General features: G+C 36.9%; 1 protein-coding gene and 1 non-coding gene across 2 annotated transcripts in view; one reads left to right on the top strand and one right to left on the bottom strand.

The window, feature by feature from the left end:
* The window catches only part of Smp_155520 (glycosyltransferase-related), a gene marked incomplete at both ends in the record, with an annotated part of 32,169 nt that extends 18,324 nt beyond the window's left edge, over positions 1–13,845 (top strand). Inside the window, 5 exons of the mRNA XM_018798342.1 lie at positions 644–976; positions 9,428–9,511; positions 11,297–11,368; positions 12,744–12,875; positions 13,840–13,845. Coding sequence (XP_018646703.1) covers positions 644–976; positions 9,428–9,511; positions 11,297–11,368; positions 12,744–12,875; positions 13,840–13,845 — 627 coding nt within the window. The remainder of the gene's footprint in view (positions 1–643; positions 977–9,427; positions 9,512–11,296; positions 11,369–12,743; positions 12,876–13,839) is intronic.
* On the bottom strand, positions 9,834–9,903 carry Smp_tRNA_01656_Pseudo_TTG.1.1. The gene has a single exon. It is a non-coding gene (tRNA).
* Positions 13,846–19,585: the final 5,740 nt, after the last annotated feature.

Raw genomic sequence — 19,585 nt, 5'->3', positions numbered from 1 at the left:
GTGGGTTTTTTTTCAAGTGCTCAGACCGTATAGTATGTTGACGCGAGTCGCACAGGCGGACTATACAGGCGCAATAGTTATAAGGACAAGAAAGGAAGCAATCAGCTTAGCAATGCCTTCAAGCGCAATAGAATCTTAGAATGCTTGCGAGTGAAATTTATATTTGCGCAATACACACAGGAGGCACATATGTCAATAATAGACTGATCATTTACAGTCCTAAGCATCAATGAGAAGATTCAAACAAATAATACCAAGTGAATTTGAACTTCACCCCTGTTGCACAAGCAAAGTGACTATCAGGACTCAGTAGCTAAGTGGATAACGAGATGGCGTTTGAAGCGAACGCTACTTGGTTCGAGTCCCAGAGTGAACATCAACTCAGATGCAGGCACATCCAGCTGACGAGTCCTAAATAGGATGAAACGCTCATCCTGGATTCCGCTGTTAGCCACTAACCATCTTTGCTTATAATGCTTGTGAATTAACGCTATATCGAGATAATACGCACAGGATGCACATATACCAATAAGAGATTGGCTGATCAGTTGCAGCCCTGAACATAAACTGTAAGTATGATTACAGGATGGTTTGAATATACTACTTAAATAACTCCATTCATTCATTAATCTTATTATTTTAGGTAATTAAAATCCATATTGTCATTTTATTTGATGGTGATCAACATCTACAATATTTGAATAGTTTACTTAAATCAATATTTTATTATCAAAATAAAAGATTTCGTTATGATATAAAATCTTGTTGTTATGCCGATTTTTGTGATCGATTTATTAATGGTAATGAACATGATCATGGTAATCATACTGTTAAAAGCCATATGGCAACAACATATATAACTGTAATACATTTCTTAGTAACTACCATTACATCAAATAGACGATTGATGAATTTAATGAATACATGGAAATTACGTAATATGGAATATTATTTTTACAATTGCAATAATTATCTGGTATGTTTTCATATCTATTTGAACTTTGTATTATACCCCTTTTTTAATGATACTTAGTAACAGGTTGTATTGTCTATACCATTAAGTACAGAACCATTTGACAGGTTGTTTCGTCTTAATATGGGATTAGTGAAGTCTAGAGAAACTGTTTTCTAATTGAACGCTAGATTCGATTCCTAAGCTCTTCTAGTTACCCCCAAGACTAAATCTATACAGCGACTTCAACACGAGAGAAAAGGTGTAACATATGGAAGAAACGTTTTACTTAAAAGGTTCGTTTATATACAGAAAATCTAGGGTTTGTTTAGAATTTCAGATGGCCTTGGGTCTCCGGCGAATCCTGGAACGCTACTAAGCATGTTAGCAGTAATGACAATCATCCAGTAAGAAATTCGACATGTGAAGGTTCCCTTTCTAGATGTTTCTGGGAAATGCTTATTAGATAAGATGTTTCTCAATGTTTCCAGAGCCTGAAATTTACAAACTTACGGTAATTTATACTTATTGTATAAATGTACTTTTCATAATTGTAGGATCGTTGTTTGGATATTTAAGGTAAAGTTCAGAAATGGAGTTATGGTCAGGTTTAGTTATATTTGTAACATATCAGTCCGGTGTAAATACATTTCAACATTTGTTTTAAGTTGGAATCCGACTACACTGCACATCAATTCCAAAACTAGAGAACAATTTACCTGTAAACTAGCGGCTGCTGGGCGGACATCGGATGTAGATGGCTCAGCAGGCCGGTGGAGTACGGGTGTTGAACGTTCCAGGTGCCGGGTGGATGCGGATGTTGGTGCTCCGACAGGTGGACGGAGCTATGGAGGTCAGCACGCCGCAGACTCGACATTCTGACGGAGAGTTTGGCACAGACTGCTGTGAAAGAAGATAGTGGCATGGCGAGCAGAACCACCGCATGAACAAATGTTTTAAAGGGGGGACGAGTGTGGTGTGGTCTACTTATATCCATATAAGTAGTATATGGTGTTGGTCAGACATAGAATGTATTTTCGCAGAAGACCGATGAGGAACGAACTGAAATGAAGCGCAATCGGTATGAAAATGCATGAACAATGGAATTAGAGAAGAAACAGTGAAGATTGAGACAACTGATTGTTAATTTGTAAACTAACTGTTCATTGTATGGTTATCAGAATTTACTCAGTCTGTAATTGGTACTTAAATGCATTCGATTATCCCCAGTCGTGTTCTGTTCACTACAAACTGAGTTACGATGAATACCATTATTTCAGGTGATCAGATAGCATAGTACATCTACAAATGTTCTGAACCATTTATATGTATGCATGAAAACAAAGATTTAGATCCATGGAGATAACGAATCTGTCTACTTTAGTGCAGCAGATTTTACATCATACCACTTAGTGTTTTCGACCACTGAGTAAGGTAATTGTGGCAGTATGGTGTGTACTACTTATATCGACATAAGTAGTATATAACGCTAGTCAGGAATAGAATATTTGGTAGCAGAACGTCGAGAAGATCGAGAAGGAAAGAAAAGGAACAGAAAGTGATCGCTATGGAAATGAAAGAACAATGGGGTCTGAGGCGATTGATTGACACTTATAAAAGGAACAATTAAGTTTTAGACGATTGATTGATATTTTGCAAATGAAGTATTCACTATAAGATTCTAAGATTCTACTAAGACATTTTGTAATTTTTGTTCAAATTCATTCGATTGTGATTGAGATCATGAACCGATTGATATTAGACTACCATTTAAAACCTGGAAGCACTGAACGGCCGTTTCGTCCTATTGTGAGACTCCTCAGCATTGCGCACACACGATCTCGCTCGCGGGATTTGGTTGTCCCCACTTGTGTCCTCGTTCACTACAGAACCATCTGCCTAAATATCTAAAGTCTCGGCATAAATAGGACCATATTTAAATACACCAAAATTTTGGCGTCGTATAGTCTTTAATAAGCTTGTAACGCTTCTACGATCTACATCTATTTCAGCCGATATTGTAGGCCATGTTAGCTGGTAGGCATTTATGTTTAGTATATATTTTAACCTCCTAAATAGATGAGATTTCACAGTTTCATTAGTCAATCTTCCATTCTGACGCTGAATCCATTACACTAACAAAAAATACCCCAATTATAGAAAGACAAAATACTGGCCAGGAACATCCTGATTATCATCAACTAACATCAGTCCACATTAAAAAACCTTTGAAATCATGTTGGTTGAAATTGAATTTCATGATAACGCATGCTATCGCCACTCCCGATTATTGTCCATCAGATGAAGCCTTCACTCATAGACAATGAGAGATTCGGAATGAACATACGGAGCTTGCGGTTAATAATTCTGACTTAAACGCAATGTAGGCAAATATCCATGGTGAATAAACCATCTGATTTGTAATTTAAACGAACGAACGAGGTTGATTGATCGGAGTTATGAATTGACACTTAATGTAGGAGTGAAAGGAATCAACACTGCATCAAATTTTCAGTCAATATCATGCTACACATTCATAATTAACTCACGAAATCCAAACCAATGAGTCCGCCCATTACACACAACAACTGAGGTCATTGTACAACGAGTCTACGTACAAGTGTTGTGTTGCACAAATTTTCACTAAGTACTCCTTATCTTTTGTGATGATATCCTCGTCTCCTCTTTGTTGTTATTGTTTAATACATCACCGAAAGTCATCAGAATTCAGACTTTTCACTTGGTTCACCGTGTCCATATATTGCTGTTTTGACATCGATAGCTTATAACCATTTCGTAGTTATAAATCTAAACGAAATTATAAATCTTGAAATCTGACAGTCCGGAAGTTTGTTATATGGTAAAGACTGATTTAAAATTCGGAAATTGTTTGACAGTAAATATAAGATGGTGGTTGGAGGTGGTCAACAGGAAACCCTGTACACGGGTTTCGTGCTACTTGGCACTCGTCAACAAGGTGTACCTGTAATCTTGAGGGAACTGGTGCTCCCTGACGGATTCGATCCTGTGTCACTCAGCTTTACAGTCAGAGACGTTACCACTGAGCTATTCGGGCAGTAAATATTGAACCGACAGGTATCTTTTTGTAATTCAGTAGTCAACTTTCATCTTTCAATAACTGATAAGAGACAAATCATCAGTGGTAAACTAGATGAAGTTTATTTATTCGTAAATGATGTAAAATTAACAGCTTTTTTGGTTCATTTGGAGTGTATAATTAATGTTCAGCGTAATGAAATGACAGTTTTTGCTCAAAATTGTAGTATGGTGTGTGCTACTGATGTCGACAGATATAAGTAGTATGTATTGTCAATCGAAAGTGAAATACCTGGTGGTAGAAGGTTAAGATGTTCGAAGAAAAGAGGACGAAGTTATAGAATGATTGGTGTGGAAATGAAAGAACAACGAAGTCTGAGACGATTATAAGTCCAAGTGACCTTACAGTGCTTACAAGTTTTTTCAATAGTTGTCCAACTTATATCGTCCTAACACAACAATCTCTATAACCTTAGAATGATAACATGTTACTATTATTGATTTTGTTTTGTGTACTGTCTTTCTAGACGAATCTTCAATGGATTAATTCTAGACATCCTGCGGGTACTAAACCATTTTTAAAATTAATGCTTACAGAGATACTACCAACTAATATCAGTAAAGTGAGTCACTGCAATAGTTTAAAGTATTTGAATTATTGTCCGAACTAAGAATTCCAGTAATAATGCAATTTGGATCAAGAATGACTAAATGAACACTGATGAATGTTTTATTTTATTTATTCATTTGAGCACATATAAAATATATATACGCCACACAAATTTCATTTGATTTGTGTGAGGGCTATGATACTGCCCGGGTGGCTAAATCGAACCGCGTGCTTTTCTTAGGGGGCCACACACGGAGCCATTGACCTAAAAGCCTAATCCACATTGTAGTGGAGCATTATGAGGTGATGCAGTCCCATGGTATCCGGTGACCAACGGTTGATTTATACGCCATTTGTTCCATCAGGATACTGGAGCCAGCTCATGTGCACTATTGGTTTGAAATCAGGGTTTTCCAACTACCCTAGGTGAACTTTCCGTGTCCATTATGCCGGTTAAAGCATTTCATCCTCTCAATTTCCTAAATAACAGTAATGTCGCGAGAAGGCAGTGAGTAGGACTTCCATGGCAGAGGTTATATACGAGTGGCCATGTGAGAGCATTTCGAAAGAGAGGGCGGGCCTTCCTCACTATCGGCCGTACAAGGAGATTTATAGGCATATTGTATTTGGAATTCGAAATCAGACGAACATCAAGTACAAATAAGTCAATGGTTCATACGAACACCAGAGTCACGTTTTCGCATGAAATATGTGGGCAGAAATGAAAAATGTGGTGTGTTTCTTTACAGAATCGTTTATAAAACATCTTAAATATGTGTGAAAGTTAACTGTTGTGATCACATTCTGATCACCAGTAAAAAATAATACTTCCATGTTTGAATGAATTGATGTAACCAATGGAAGTATAAGGACCTTTGGTCTCTACTGTGATAAATTAACATGCATAACACTGTGCCAGAACCCAAAGGTTTTAGTGTCTAACTTGAATCAATCCATGATCTTACGCAATCGCTCATCCATTGCATGAGGTGGAGAACTGTCTCACAACCAACACGAAGCGGACTCTACTGGCCACGGCTTCTCACAAAAACTTCAGGAGTTAAATCTTGAAGCTGGTCACTAGTGAGCACATGATGTGAGTATTTGAAATTTCATCACATTATTGAACAATACCAAACAATGTGACGTGGTTTAAATGCTTGTGAAACAAATCCTAATATCCTGATTAGAGTAGACTTTATGAGAATGATTGAGTAATATAAATGTTACTTAGTAACTAATCATTTCTGAGTTAGTAACAAGACCAAAGCAAATCAGAGATGTCTTTTAAAGCAATTAGTCCCTTTGATAAATTTCGATAGTGTAGTAATAAGAAGACGTAGATTATCAGAACTATGTGATATATTAGCGCAACACATTTCGAACAATCTGATCACACCTGATATACTTGTTAAGAACATTTATATATAAAAATAAAAGGTCAACTAGACTGGAAATAGGGGTAAGAATAGACAAGGACAATAATGATAAAGTAATATGAAAACAATTTGACACCTAATCACTCTGGATAATAAGCATATATTACCAGGGTAGGTTTAAAGAGAGAACAAACTGTTTTTGAATACACAAAGGGGGGTTGAATTTTCGTGTATGGCTAAGGCTTCAATAAACCTTAGTATACGCCCTTTTACACTTTTAAACAACACAACAAAAGCCGAGTTTAGATCAATCTTATGACCTGTTTCGATTATATGTTTAGCAATAGAGGATGATGGATGTTTATCCTCTACTCTTATTGGGTCATTCGACTGTATTTGTTTTTGCAACCATTTTGGTACATGTTCACCCACCCTAATTTTCAGATCACGATTGCTCCCCCTTAAGTATGTGTGACCACACACATATTTAAATTGGTAAACGCAGTGGGATGTGACACAATCGTTTTCATGTCGTCTAGGTTTTAAATGAAGCATGGACCTCGTTCTTTCCTTGGTTATGACCTTTGCAGCACAATACGTTTTGTTGATAACAGATTTAAGCCTTTGTTTCAATAAAAGGCTATTTGAATCACCTCTAAATGGTAAGGTGATGTAGACAAGCTTTTTCTCTACCAAGGCTACAGTAGGCCTCACTGTGCCCTGAACTTTCCATCTATTGATAAATTTAGGTGGATAGCCATTCCCGATTAATGTCATGGTTAACAACTTAACATCGTCATCAATAGCGTCGTTTGTGCAAATACGAACAAGCCTGTTAAAAAGGCACTTTACCAAACCACGTTTATATTGCACCGGGCAATAACTATAGTAACTAAGATATTGACCCGTCCACGTCGGTTTTCGAAAAATGGATCGTTTTATTGAGCCATCTTCTCGTCTGTTTAGAAATACATCTAGGAAAGGAAGTTGGTCGTTCTTCTCCTCTTCACATGAAAGACTGATATGGTTTTGAATAGTGTTAAATTTATTCAATAGGCAGTTTATATCTTCCTTTCTTTCACCGATTACTAAGATATCGTCCACATATCTCTTATAAAGTGACATATTTTCGATTAAGTCTTCAGATAAATTTTACTACATGTGTCATAAACATATCTGCTAGTAATGGTCCTAACGGACTACTCATAGCGACCCAATCAATCTGGCGAATGTATTCGCCTTCAAAAGTGAACTGAACTTTATCAATACATAAAAGTAATAAATCTTTAAGAATTTTTTAATGGGATAGGTAAATTAAGGTTGTTAAGGAAGATATATAGTCACATAAAATGTCAATAGTCTTTTTTAATGGTACATTTGACGTGAATAAGGAATTCACGTCAAATGAGCACATAGCTTTTCCTTTGATATTAATGTCACCTAAATGATCGATCAATTCAAAAGAATCCTTTAGACAATACTTACATATACGTCTTCGAATAGGATCCAATAATTTTGTTAGCCATTTGGCTAGGTTATGTGTGGGTGATCGGCACATTGATAAAATTGGACATAAAGGAATATTTCATTTGTGAATTTTAGGTAGTCCATATAAATGAGGATACTCTGAACCTATAGGTTGTAAGAGATTAAATTCCTCTTTATCAATAATATTCATGTGAAGCAATTTTTATAAGAGATATGTGGACGATATCTTAGTAATCGGTGAAAGAAAGGAAGATATAAACTGCCTATTGAATAAATTTAACACTATTCAAAACCATATCAGTCTTTCATGTGAAGAGGAGAAGAATGACCAACTTCCCTTCTTAGATTTACTTCTAAACAGACGAGAAGATGGCTCAATAAAACGATCCATTTTTCGAAAACCGACGTGGACGGGTCAATATCTTAGTTACTATAGATATTGTCCTGTACAATACAAACGTGGTTTGGTAAAGTGCCTTTTTAACAGGCTTCGTCGTATTTGCACAAATGACGCTATTGATGACGATGTTAAGTTGTTAACCATGACATTAATCGGGAATGGCTATCCACCTAAATTTATCAATAGATGGAAAGTTCAGGGCACAGTGAGGCCTACTGTAGCCTTGGTAGAGAAAAAGCTTGTCTACATCACCTTACCATTTAGAGGTGATTCAAATAGCCTTTTATTGAAACAAAGGCTTAAATCTGTTATCAACAAAACGTATTGTGCTGCAAAGGTCATAACCAAGGAAAGAACGAGGTCCATGCTTCATTTAAAACCTAGACGACATGAAAACGATTGTGTCACATCCCACTGCGTTTACCAATTTAAATATGTGTGTGGTCACACATACTTAAGGGGGAGCAATCGTGATCTGAAAATTAGGGTGGGTGAACATGTACCAAAATGGTTGCAAAAACAAATACAGTCGAATGACCCAATAAGAGTAGAGGATAAACATCCATCATCCTCTATTGCTAAACATATAATCGAAACAGGTCATAAGATTGATCTAAACTCGGCTTTTGTTGTGTTGTTTAAAAGTGTAAAAGGGCGTATACTAAGGTTTATTGAAGCCTTAGCCATACACGAAAATTCAACCCCCCTTTGTGTATTCAAAAACAGTTTGTTCTCTCTTTAAACCTACCCTGGTAATATATGCTTATTATCCAGAGTGATTAGGTGTCAAATTGTTTTCATATTACTTTATCATTATTGTCCTTGTCTATTCTTACCCCTATTTCCAGTCTAGTTGACCTTTTATTTTTATATATAAATGTTCTTAACAAGTATATCAGGTGTGATCAGATTGTTCGAAATGTGTTGCGCTAATATATCACATAGAGATGTCTTTGACTAATCGTCCTCAATAGTCGAAAAAAACAATTTCAAAGGTGTTTGGTATAACTGATGAGGTTCGTCAGCCCAGATGGACGCTGTTATATCTTTCATAATATTATGCATCCAAATCAATCAATTAGATAACCGTTACACACCCACGTTAAGTGGTGCTTAAAGCACCGACAATATCTCAAGTAGTGAGAAAAAATTTCTTAAAACATTCGGACTAAGTACCTTCTTGGAGCTTCTAGTCAAATTGTAGGAGGTGATTAGGTATACATCCTTGGTTCTAATCGTTGAATTTGTAGAGTGAATGAGTTACTGAGGATTACAAAGATACTTGAAAGTTGGCTATTAGACGTGAAGGACTTACAAGATAGTCGGTTAGTAGTAACTGAAACCATCGGTTTTCAACCAATATTTTACGTACTTGAGCCATGATTCAGTTACTTCAGCTTTAAAATGAAGTTTGCAGAAAGCTAAGGGCGAAGTCGTTCCGATTATATAATTGTGTCGCAAAGAGCCTATCTAAAGATGTACAACATATGAATATGTTATCAATTGTAGTTTACATACGTCATTGTGTAATTCTTTTCTAGGTTATTGTACTTGACACTGACATACTTCTTAACACAGACATTATTGAATTATGGAATCATTTTGAAAATTTCAGTCAAACTCAGGTTTGTTTATATTAACTTAAATCTTTATGATTGGTGAATAAGTTTTCCCTGAAAAGTATTTCAGTCTGAGTATGGCATCATGGGTATAATAGGTAGTAAAATCCATTTAGTATTGTTTCTTTGAATCTTCCCATTGATGTGTTAGGACTGCAACTGGTCAGTCTCTAATTGGCATATGTGCATACTGTGCGTATTGCCTCGATATAGCCTAAATTAACAAACATTGTAAGCAAAGATGGATAGTAGCTAGTAGTGGATTTCAGGACGCGCGTTTCGTCCTATTTGGGACTAGTCAGCTGGATGTACCTGAATCTGAGTTGATGTCCACTCTGGGACTCGAACCCAGTACCTTCCGCTTCAAACGCCATGGCGTTATCCACTCGGCCACGGAGTGCTGATAGCCACTTGCTTGTGCGATGGGGTGAAGTTTAATTTCATTTAGTATTGTTTGTTTGAATCTTCCCATCGATGTTTATAAAGTTACTGCAAAGCGATTTTGTGTGAGTAGGGAGCTTATTAGAAGTAGTCATCCATGATTATACATGTATTAGAATCTGGGGGCTTGTGGTTACAGAAAATTACTTGATACATCGGAGAGATCATTAGAACTGCAGTATAACTCTAATTTCATTCTAATTATATTCTACATAAACAGTTTATAAAATTATACTACTGAATTTCAGTTACTAGTAGTCTGATAGCTGAAGGACAATTTCTAAGACTAAAATCTGATTTCACTAAAGAAATATGGATTATATAGAGATACACATTCGAATGCCTAAAACTCCATACAGACACAATAATGACAAACATATACAAGCAGTTAAACCTTATATTCATGAAATGCCTAAGTCGAATTTCACCTAACGTCATCATATTCTATCTGGGTCATTTGGAACATCCGTTAATATGAATGTTTTATGATTACTAAGATGTCCTATTGGTTATAAATATATCTACTTAGTCTCCTATGGGACAATCAGCAATTAGGAATTCATACAATAACTAAACCATACCGTAACTCATAACAGTATAGTAGTGAAGCCTGAATTTCAATAAGCCATTCATGTAGGAACATTTTATTCAGAATAACGGAACTAATGTAATTTATTTATTATTATTTAGACACATAAATATTGGTACAAAGGGGCACCAGATATATATGCGTCACACAAATCAAATGAGGTTTGTGTGAGGGCTGTGATACTGACCAGGTGCACAAACTGAAGCAGGTGGTTTTCTTGGGGAGCCACACCCGGAGCCTTTGACCTAAAAATCTGATCCACAAGGCAGTGGAACATTGTGAGGAGATGCAGTCCCATGGTAGCTGGTGACCAACGATTGGTTCATAAGCCATTTGATCCCTCAGGATATTGGAGCCAGCTCATATGCACCATTTGTTTGTAATCAGGGTTTTTCAACTGCCCTGGGTGAACTTTCCATGTCCACCAACACGGTTAAAGCTCCTGCTGGAGATTCACTTTTCGTCCTCTCAATTTCTTAAGCAACAGTAATGCACGAGAAGGAAGTGAGTAGGACTTCCCTGACAGAGGTTATATACGTGTGGCCATGTGAGAGCATTTTTAGAGGGTGAGCGGACTCTCCCCACTCTCGGCCGTATCAGGGTATTTGGGGGCAACGGAACTAATGTACTACATCACAGTGGTTACCGGCTAGTTAGTTGACTAAACAAGATCTAGGAACCATTTAGGCTTGAAGTTCTTCTGTTATTTACGCTTTCTTCGAACGATTTACAAATATTCATGGCTTTTTTTATTTTCAAAGAGCATAGGTATTGGATTAGAACAAAATCCACATTTTCAAGATGTGATGCCAAAATTAGAAAGTGATTGGGAAGTAAGTTCAAATGCTTTGAAATATTATTTAATGTTGGAACCAATCAGCAATTTGGTATTTTCATAGTTGAGATCATGAGTCAATGGAAGTTAGACCACCATGGAAAACTTGGAAGAATTGGGACTTCTCAGCAGTGCACATCCACGATCTCGCCTCGCGAGACTCGAACCCGGGACCTACCAGTTTCGCTCCAGAGCACTTAACCAATAGACTCATGATCTTAACTATGAAAATACTACTCTTCATAGAATAGTAGTAACTTCAAGTTAACTGTGTACTTTTTTCTTGTTTACATCAGATTGGAAAGGATAAATATGAATGAATCGTTTGCAAAGTAATAGATGGCTTGTAACCAGCATTGAGTTTTATATCCATTAACCTATGAGTTAAAATATTTTTCATCTTTAGCTAATACAATGCTGTTTAAATTCAGTCATCAGGTTGAAGTGTTCTGTCATGTTTAGTGATAAGTAATCAGCATGAAGCTTTGACTCAAACGTATAGTGCCACTTGATATTTGTATACGACTGTGTGTATGAATAATACTGGGAGATAAGATATTCTCAATAGGATGTAAGTGGTGTTATTAGTGGACCATACATGGAGCCTTCGAACTAAAGGTCTGATCCACAAGGCGATGGAATAATGTCAGGAGATGCAGTTCCATGGTAATCGGTGACCAACAACAGGGTCATACGCTATTTGTTCCATCAGGATCCTGATGCACAAGTGCATCATTGGTTGGGAGCCAGGGTTTTCCAACTCTCCTAGGTGAATCCTCTATATCCACCGACCCAGTTAAAGCGTCGGACATTCGCTTAACGTTCACTCAATTTCGTAAACAAAAGTAATGCCACGAGAAGGCTCTGAGTAGGACTTCCTGTTAGTAGCTGTATACGCGTGGCCATATGAGAACATTTTGAGAGAGAGCTGACTCTGCCCACTCTCAGATGTATCAGGTCATTTGGGGGCTAAGCACTAAATTTCAAGACAGGAGCATTATTGAAAATGAAAAATAACAACTAACGAAAAATATGAATAAGCTATTTCTACGTAATACCCTGGCTCAGTGGTATTTTCCCTAGGCTTCGGTGGCTGAATTATGCATGCACCTGGCTTCGTACTGGACTGCACCCTAGGCTTCAGTGGTTATTATTTTCTTGACCGGAGTACCTAGACTGTCGTATGCCCTAATGGTGTTCTCGTGACTTTCGGGTTGCCTGATCTGCCATGGGCGATGGGACAGTGCATGACAGTATTGTTGTGTGCTAGGTTCAAAGAGAATTGTTTGCTATATGCATGCAAATCTGCCCCGTTATTGTTCCTATTTCTACATAAAATGTAATGAGTCATATGTACAATCCTATTTTTTTAGGGTTACGGGTATAATAATGGTGTACTATTATTTGATCTGTCTAAAATACGATTAACTTTATGGAATGAGCTATGGATAGTTATGACGAGAAATGTATTAAATAATCATGGTTACTTAATCACTGGAGAACAGGTAATTTAAAACTATTTACATTTTTATTAACGCTACTTTTTATGATTATAAACATCTGGATGCAGAATTCATGAGTCAATTAAGGTTAGACCATCATAGGAAACCTGAAAGCGCTGATCAGCCGTAACCTTAACTGTTGAGAGTTAGTAACTCACTGAAGACAATGATGGACGTTGGCGCGATTTCTTGGATTGGTTGAAGTTAGATAATGACACCGCTGGATGCCAGCTCAATAGTCTATAGGCTAAGCGTCCGCGTGTGAGATCAATAGGTCCTGGGTCCAAATCCCGGGGTCGCAGGTGAACACTATTTAGGAGTCCCGTACTAGGACGAAACAAAAATAAAAATTGGAAAATACCATATACAGGGTGATATATTATGAACAATACAGATGATTTTATTTTTGTACTGGTTGTTGGAATCTTTCCATTGATAATGAGGAATGCAATTTATCAGTCTCTTATTAGCATTTGTATATCTTGAAAAGTTGACTTCGACATTGTCTTAATTCACAAGCATTATGAGCTTGGATGAATGGTGGTTAGCAGTGGGATATAGGAGACCTGGTTTATCCTATTTGGGACTTATAAACAGGAAGCCGTTATTGGCCATATCATCACTGGGAAGATTAAAATAACCAATACAAAAATGAATTAAACTTCACACCATTGCACAAGCTAGTGGATAACTAAAATTAGTAGCTAAATGGATAACCCGATGTTGTTTGAGGAGAATGGTAATGGGTTCGAGTATCAGAGTGAATATCAACTCTGAGATGTAGGTACATCCAGCTGATAAGTTCTAGGTAGGATGAAACGCGCGTTATGGGTTCCACTTTTAACCGCCATATTATTTAGTATTTGGACTTTCATTCTTTAAATACTGTCAACTCTTCTGAGACAAAAAGTGATTTCTTACCAATAGACTTTTAATCCAAATCTACTTTTTAAATGATTATTCCTAGATATAATTAGCCTTTGCACATATTATTATTTGAACATATAAATATTAGTACAAAAAGGCACCGAATACATATACGCCAAACAAGCCACTTGATTTGTGAGTGGACGATGAAACTGCCCATGTGCCCAAACCAAACCACGTGGTTTTATTAGGGGACCACACTAGGAGCCTTCGTCTTAAAGATCTGATCCAAAAGGTATTGGAACCACGTCAGGAGATGCAGTCCCATAGTATCCAGTGGCCAATAATTGGTTCATATGCTGTCTTTTCCCGGACGATCCTTGTGCCAATGTGCACCATTAGTTTATAATCAGGGTTTTCCAACTCTCCTAGGTGGATCCTCTACGTCCACCGGCCCATGTAGTGTTGGACATGGGCTTTACGTTCTCTCAATTTCACAAACAACACCACTGATGAGAGAAGACAGGGAGTAGGACTCCCCTGACAGTGGCTGTATATACGTGGCCACGTGACAGCATTTTGAGAGAGAGCTGACTCTCCCCACTCTTTCATGTATCAGGGCATTTGGGGGCACATATTATAAATGATATTTTCGGCATATTTTTGGATATGAAGTTCATTTTACGTAGCCTATTCATTCAACGTTTATCAACAACGATACTGATGGTGACAAGAATACTCATTTTGGTCAATCGTGTATACTTTATCTATTTAAGATATGAATTTTACAGGAATTATGTCTCCATATGACAAAAAAGGAGAAAAACACACCAACCACCGTGTTGGCACTTCTTACTTTTCACAACTGTTAGATTTGTGATAGTTTTTAAGCATTATGTGAAAGTATGTAAATATCTGCTGTTGATAGTTGGGGAGTTCCCAAGTATTCCTCATGAAAGTTCATAGAAGCTTTGAAAACTCTGTAAATTATTTTATCGAATCAGCATTGACCAGAACCTTCTCAAAAATATCTAGAAAGTAAAGAGTTAAGGTGCCACGCTTCTAACTGGGTATTCACCTATACTCATACTACATTTTGTATGATCCCAGAAACTGCCGGATGCTCAAGGTTTTTTGTTACTTCCATACTTCAACTAATCTTGAAGGAAAGTGTTCTTTCCGCGATTCTAGTCTTTTCTGTCGTGTTCAAGTTGCCATTTCGGTTCAGCCTGAGGTTATTGGAATCAGCTAGGTAGATACGAGTCATTTAACAATGAGTAAACGCTGATAGCAAAAAAATGACTAACGCTCAGTCAATCAAAATAAGATTACTCATATGGAAGACGGTCGAATTAAAAAGGAATAATGATGTAATAAATACAAGAAAGAGTTGAAAACGTTTTCCAAGATACAGCGAAGGAATATTTGTCGCCAGGGTAATGAAAGAATTATTAACCATCTCCTTTTGAACACATGAATCAGGTTTTTGACGCCTAATAGCAACGGTTTTGGCAATCTTCAGAAGACTGTAGTTTGACTGTTTATTATTCACCCTGAAAGATTGCGAGGAATCGACTTGGTGTTGTGCATCCAAGAGATGTTTGGCAATTGAACTGTTTAAAGTCATTCTTTCACTTATTCTAAGGCTTTTTGGGACATGTTTAAAAAATTCAAGATATTTACTCCTTCCTGTTCGACCAATGTAGCTGCTCTGGCAGGTAAACCTAAATCTATAAATACAGTTGGCGGTAACAGGAAAGGGGTGCTTGTCGATCTTTCACTGGGGTTATTGTACATGTTGTTTTATACATAATTAATAGTTTGTCTACCGTATGAGTTTTGGCTAATGTGGCGTTAAGCCTCCTATTGATTGTGCTTACGACATTGTGATCTTTGAAGTTAAACTTTATAGATATTGATTTTTTATTGACTGTAGTCGCTTCCGTCTTGTTTTCTTTAAGTTTGCTGTGCCAATATAGTGAACAAGAACACTAGTGGGGACAATCGAAGCTATTACAGACTCTCCTAGTAAAATCTGCTAACCATACAGTAAATGACATCATTTGCAAAATGTCAATCAATCGTCTCAGACTTGATTGTTCTGTCGCTTCCACATCAATCACTCTCTGTTATTGTTCTCTTCTATTCAATTTTCTTAACATTTTACCTCTAAGCACTTCACTTCTCACTGATAATATATACTACTTATATCTGTTGACATCAGTAGCACACACTACTAAATAATACTTTAATAGTTATCAAGAGAGGGTTTTATGGAGATTCGAACCCAGGACTTACCATTCTCGCTCCATATCACTTAACCGATAGACCACTGAGTTGGCATCCAATGGTGTTGATGTCTACCTTCAACCAATCCACGCAATTACGCGGCCAATTTCCATCGTACTGAGGTAGATACCTATCTCTACCTGATATGGATTAGATATACTGGTCACAACTTCTCACTAGAACTCCAGGAAATATCTCGCGAAGGCAGGATCATGGATTCGCACTGCTGAGGAGTCCCACAATAGGACGAAACGGCTGTCCAGTGCTTTCAGGTTTTCCATAGTGATCTAGCTTCAATTGACTCATGATTTCAACTATGAAAAATACTTTCATATTTATTTGTTTTCTTATCAATTTTAGGACATTCTAAATCTGGTATTATTTGAATTTAAACATCTTTTATATGAGATACCATGTGAATGGAATATTCAATTAAGTGAAGGAAGTGATCCACATCGATGTCCTGTAAGTTGGTTAACTTATATGGAATTAAGAAAACGTAATTACACAACAAGATATAAACAACCAAAACTTATACATATTAATCATCTTATCAAACCAAATAATGTATTCCTGGAAGAGATCTCAATTGAATATATTGATCATTTGGATATCCTTCTTGAACGTAAGTCAATGTAATAGTTAAATAATATGAAACTAATCAGAAGGGGTTTTGTGGAGATTTCAGTATTTTCATAGTTGAAATCATGAGTCCATTGAAGCTAGATCACTATGGAAAACCTGAAAGCACTGGACGGCCGTTTCGTCCAGTGACCATTGGAGTTTAATCAGGTCTGTTGTGAGATAACAATGTACTGAAGACAATTGGTGAACGGTTGCTCAAATTTCGTGGTTTGATTGAAGTTAGACATTAACATTGTGGATGCCAGCTCAGTGGTCTATCGGTTAAGTGCTTGAGTGCGAGACTGGTAGGTTCTGGGTTCGAATCTCGTGAGGTGAGATCGTGGATGCGCACTGCTGAGGAGTCCCATAGTAAGACGAAACGGCCGTCCAGTACTTCCAGGTTTTTCATGGTGATCTAGCTTCAATTGACTCATGATTTCAACTACGAAAATATGAAACTAAATATACACAATCTCCGGTATACTGAATGCTCTTCAAGTTGTTATAGCCAAAGTTCTGAGATAAGGAAATTATGACAATTCATTTGAAATAATAAGAAATTGAAGGTTATTATTAACCGTTTTCTTTATGCATTTTATCATCATAACTAAATGGGATGAAATAGTAAAGGTAAAATGAAGTCGATAAGCTTCATTTCATAGTTGAGTTCGTGAGTCAGGTAAAAGTAGATCACTATGGGCAACTTGGATGCACTGGATGACCGTTTCATCCTAATATGGGACTCCTCAGAAGTGCGCAGTCACAATGACCCTCACGAGAATCGAACGCAGGACCTCCGGTCTCGCATGCTATTGCCTGAACTTTAGACCATTAAACCAGCGTCCGATGGTGTTAATGTTTAACTTCAAGTTCATTTATATTAAGAAAATCAAACATGTCAAATACAGTTCGAAAAATTGGATGAAATCAAAGAATAGAAGTATTATGTAATACTGAAAGCAAAGACTTAAAGAAACACAAAGAGTGAAAAGACCTATTCACTCGTTACATAAAAGATCCAAGATATTTAATGGTTGATGCATAAAAACAAGCTTTATGCACTTGATTCTACAGTTTACTCATAGTTTTACGTTAGCTGACTTTAGACTTCTTCCGAATCAGTCCTAACTTACTCAACCAATAGAGTCACATAACTGCACTATATGAACTCGCATATTTACCGATTACCTTCAACAAATATCGGCATCACATCTCTGTGATTCTAGTGTATGATTGAGATGCCTTAAAAACATTCTTCAGTGAATATTGACGACACACAGATAGAATTAGTGTTACAAGGCGCTATACGGTACACTTTCTCTTTTACTGATAGACGAACATCTCACTTAAGCCTGTCTTACCAACCAGAAATATGTTTACCCCCAGGCATACTATTTCGTCTATTACTTGTGACCGAAGCTTTGATCAGTTATACATCTCAAATGACAAGGTTTAGCGTGGGTTTATGGCATAGAAATCATAACTCCTGTTAGTCAGGAACGCATTCCTCTTTCCTATCCACTATTCTTCACTTCAGTAATAAAACATAGCAGTTAAGCGTCTGCTGTTAAATCTCAAGGACCATCTATTTCAAACATCCATTAGTTCGTATACCTGAATTATCAGGTTGTAACGCACTCTAAATATGAAGTTATACTTTACTTACACTCACTCCACTCGACTGGATGTACCTGGATCTCAGTGGACGGTACTGGGTTCGAGTCCCAGATTGAATATCAACTCTGAGATGCAGGTATATCCAGATGACGAGTCCAAAATAGGACGAAACGCGCGTCCAGTATTACACCGACAGCCACTATCCATTTTTGTTTATAAGCTAACACATGTTTAAATAGTTCAAACGAAACAATGCAGGATATTTTTAGTACATTCATAATCGGTCAGAATATATCAATGCCAAGTTATTCTTGGACAAGGTGAATTCGCATTACTTTGTGTATGTAAGATGGTGGGTATAAAGAACGTGTCCATTTGTATTATGATGTAGTGGAGTTGAAACTGCGTGTATGTATGTATGTATGTATGTATGTATGTATGCATGCATTTATGTATGTATGTATATTGGTGTAGACTGTGCGGGAAATAGATAGAGCCAAATGTACTGCAAACGCTCTGCCTTGTATTAATTTCATACGGTTATTCATTTACTTTGAAGAAGTCATTTAGATTAAATAGCGAAACATCAGAAATACAACTTTTTCTATTGATTAGGATATTACAAAATATTTATTTATGATTGACTATCGACTCAATACTCAATTCATTGGAGACTATGAAGTCAAATCTTGGCATAGATACCCACAGTGTGGCATAATATTATAAAGCATTATTTTCACCTACCATAATGTCCGGATACTATCAGCAACAGCGTGTTATGGGAGAGGACAAACCATCTTCCAGCTGAAGAAGAAATTAAGAAAAGACGTTGGGAGTGAATAGGATATACATAAAAAAAATCACCAATGTACATCACGAGGTAATCCCTAACTTGGAATCCGGAAGGGAAGTGGAAAAAAGGAAGGCCAATGAACATATTACGCCAAAGAATAGAAGCAGATATGAAAAGGATGAGTAACAACTGGAAAGGATTGCTCAGGACAGAGTTGGATGGACAATACTGGTGGGAGGCCTATGCTCCTCAACGAGGGGTAGCAGGCGTAAGTAAGTAAGTAAGTAAATAAACCATACTATCACTGACTATCATTATGTAATGGTGTTTATTCACTACTGAATCTTAATTTTATTTGTAGAGCATGATCTATATTACAAATTCGTATCTGTATACCGTCAATATACAAGATTACATGTATCATGTTTCCAATAGATTCAATTGAAGAAGCAATCATTTTGATGGTGATGTTTTCAATCATGTGACTTATATACCATTCTTTGTTCTGAATCAATAGAGTTGA

This window comes from Schistosoma mansoni (assembly GCF_000237925.1).
Source record: "Schistosoma mansoni, WGS project CABG00000000 data, supercontig 0154, strain Puerto Rico, whole genome shotgun sequence".
In the NCBI taxonomy this organism is placed as follows: domain Eukaryota; kingdom Metazoa; phylum Platyhelminthes; class Trematoda; order Strigeidida; family Schistosomatidae; genus Schistosoma; species Schistosoma mansoni.
This window is presented reverse-complemented; position numbering and strand designations above follow the sequence as displayed.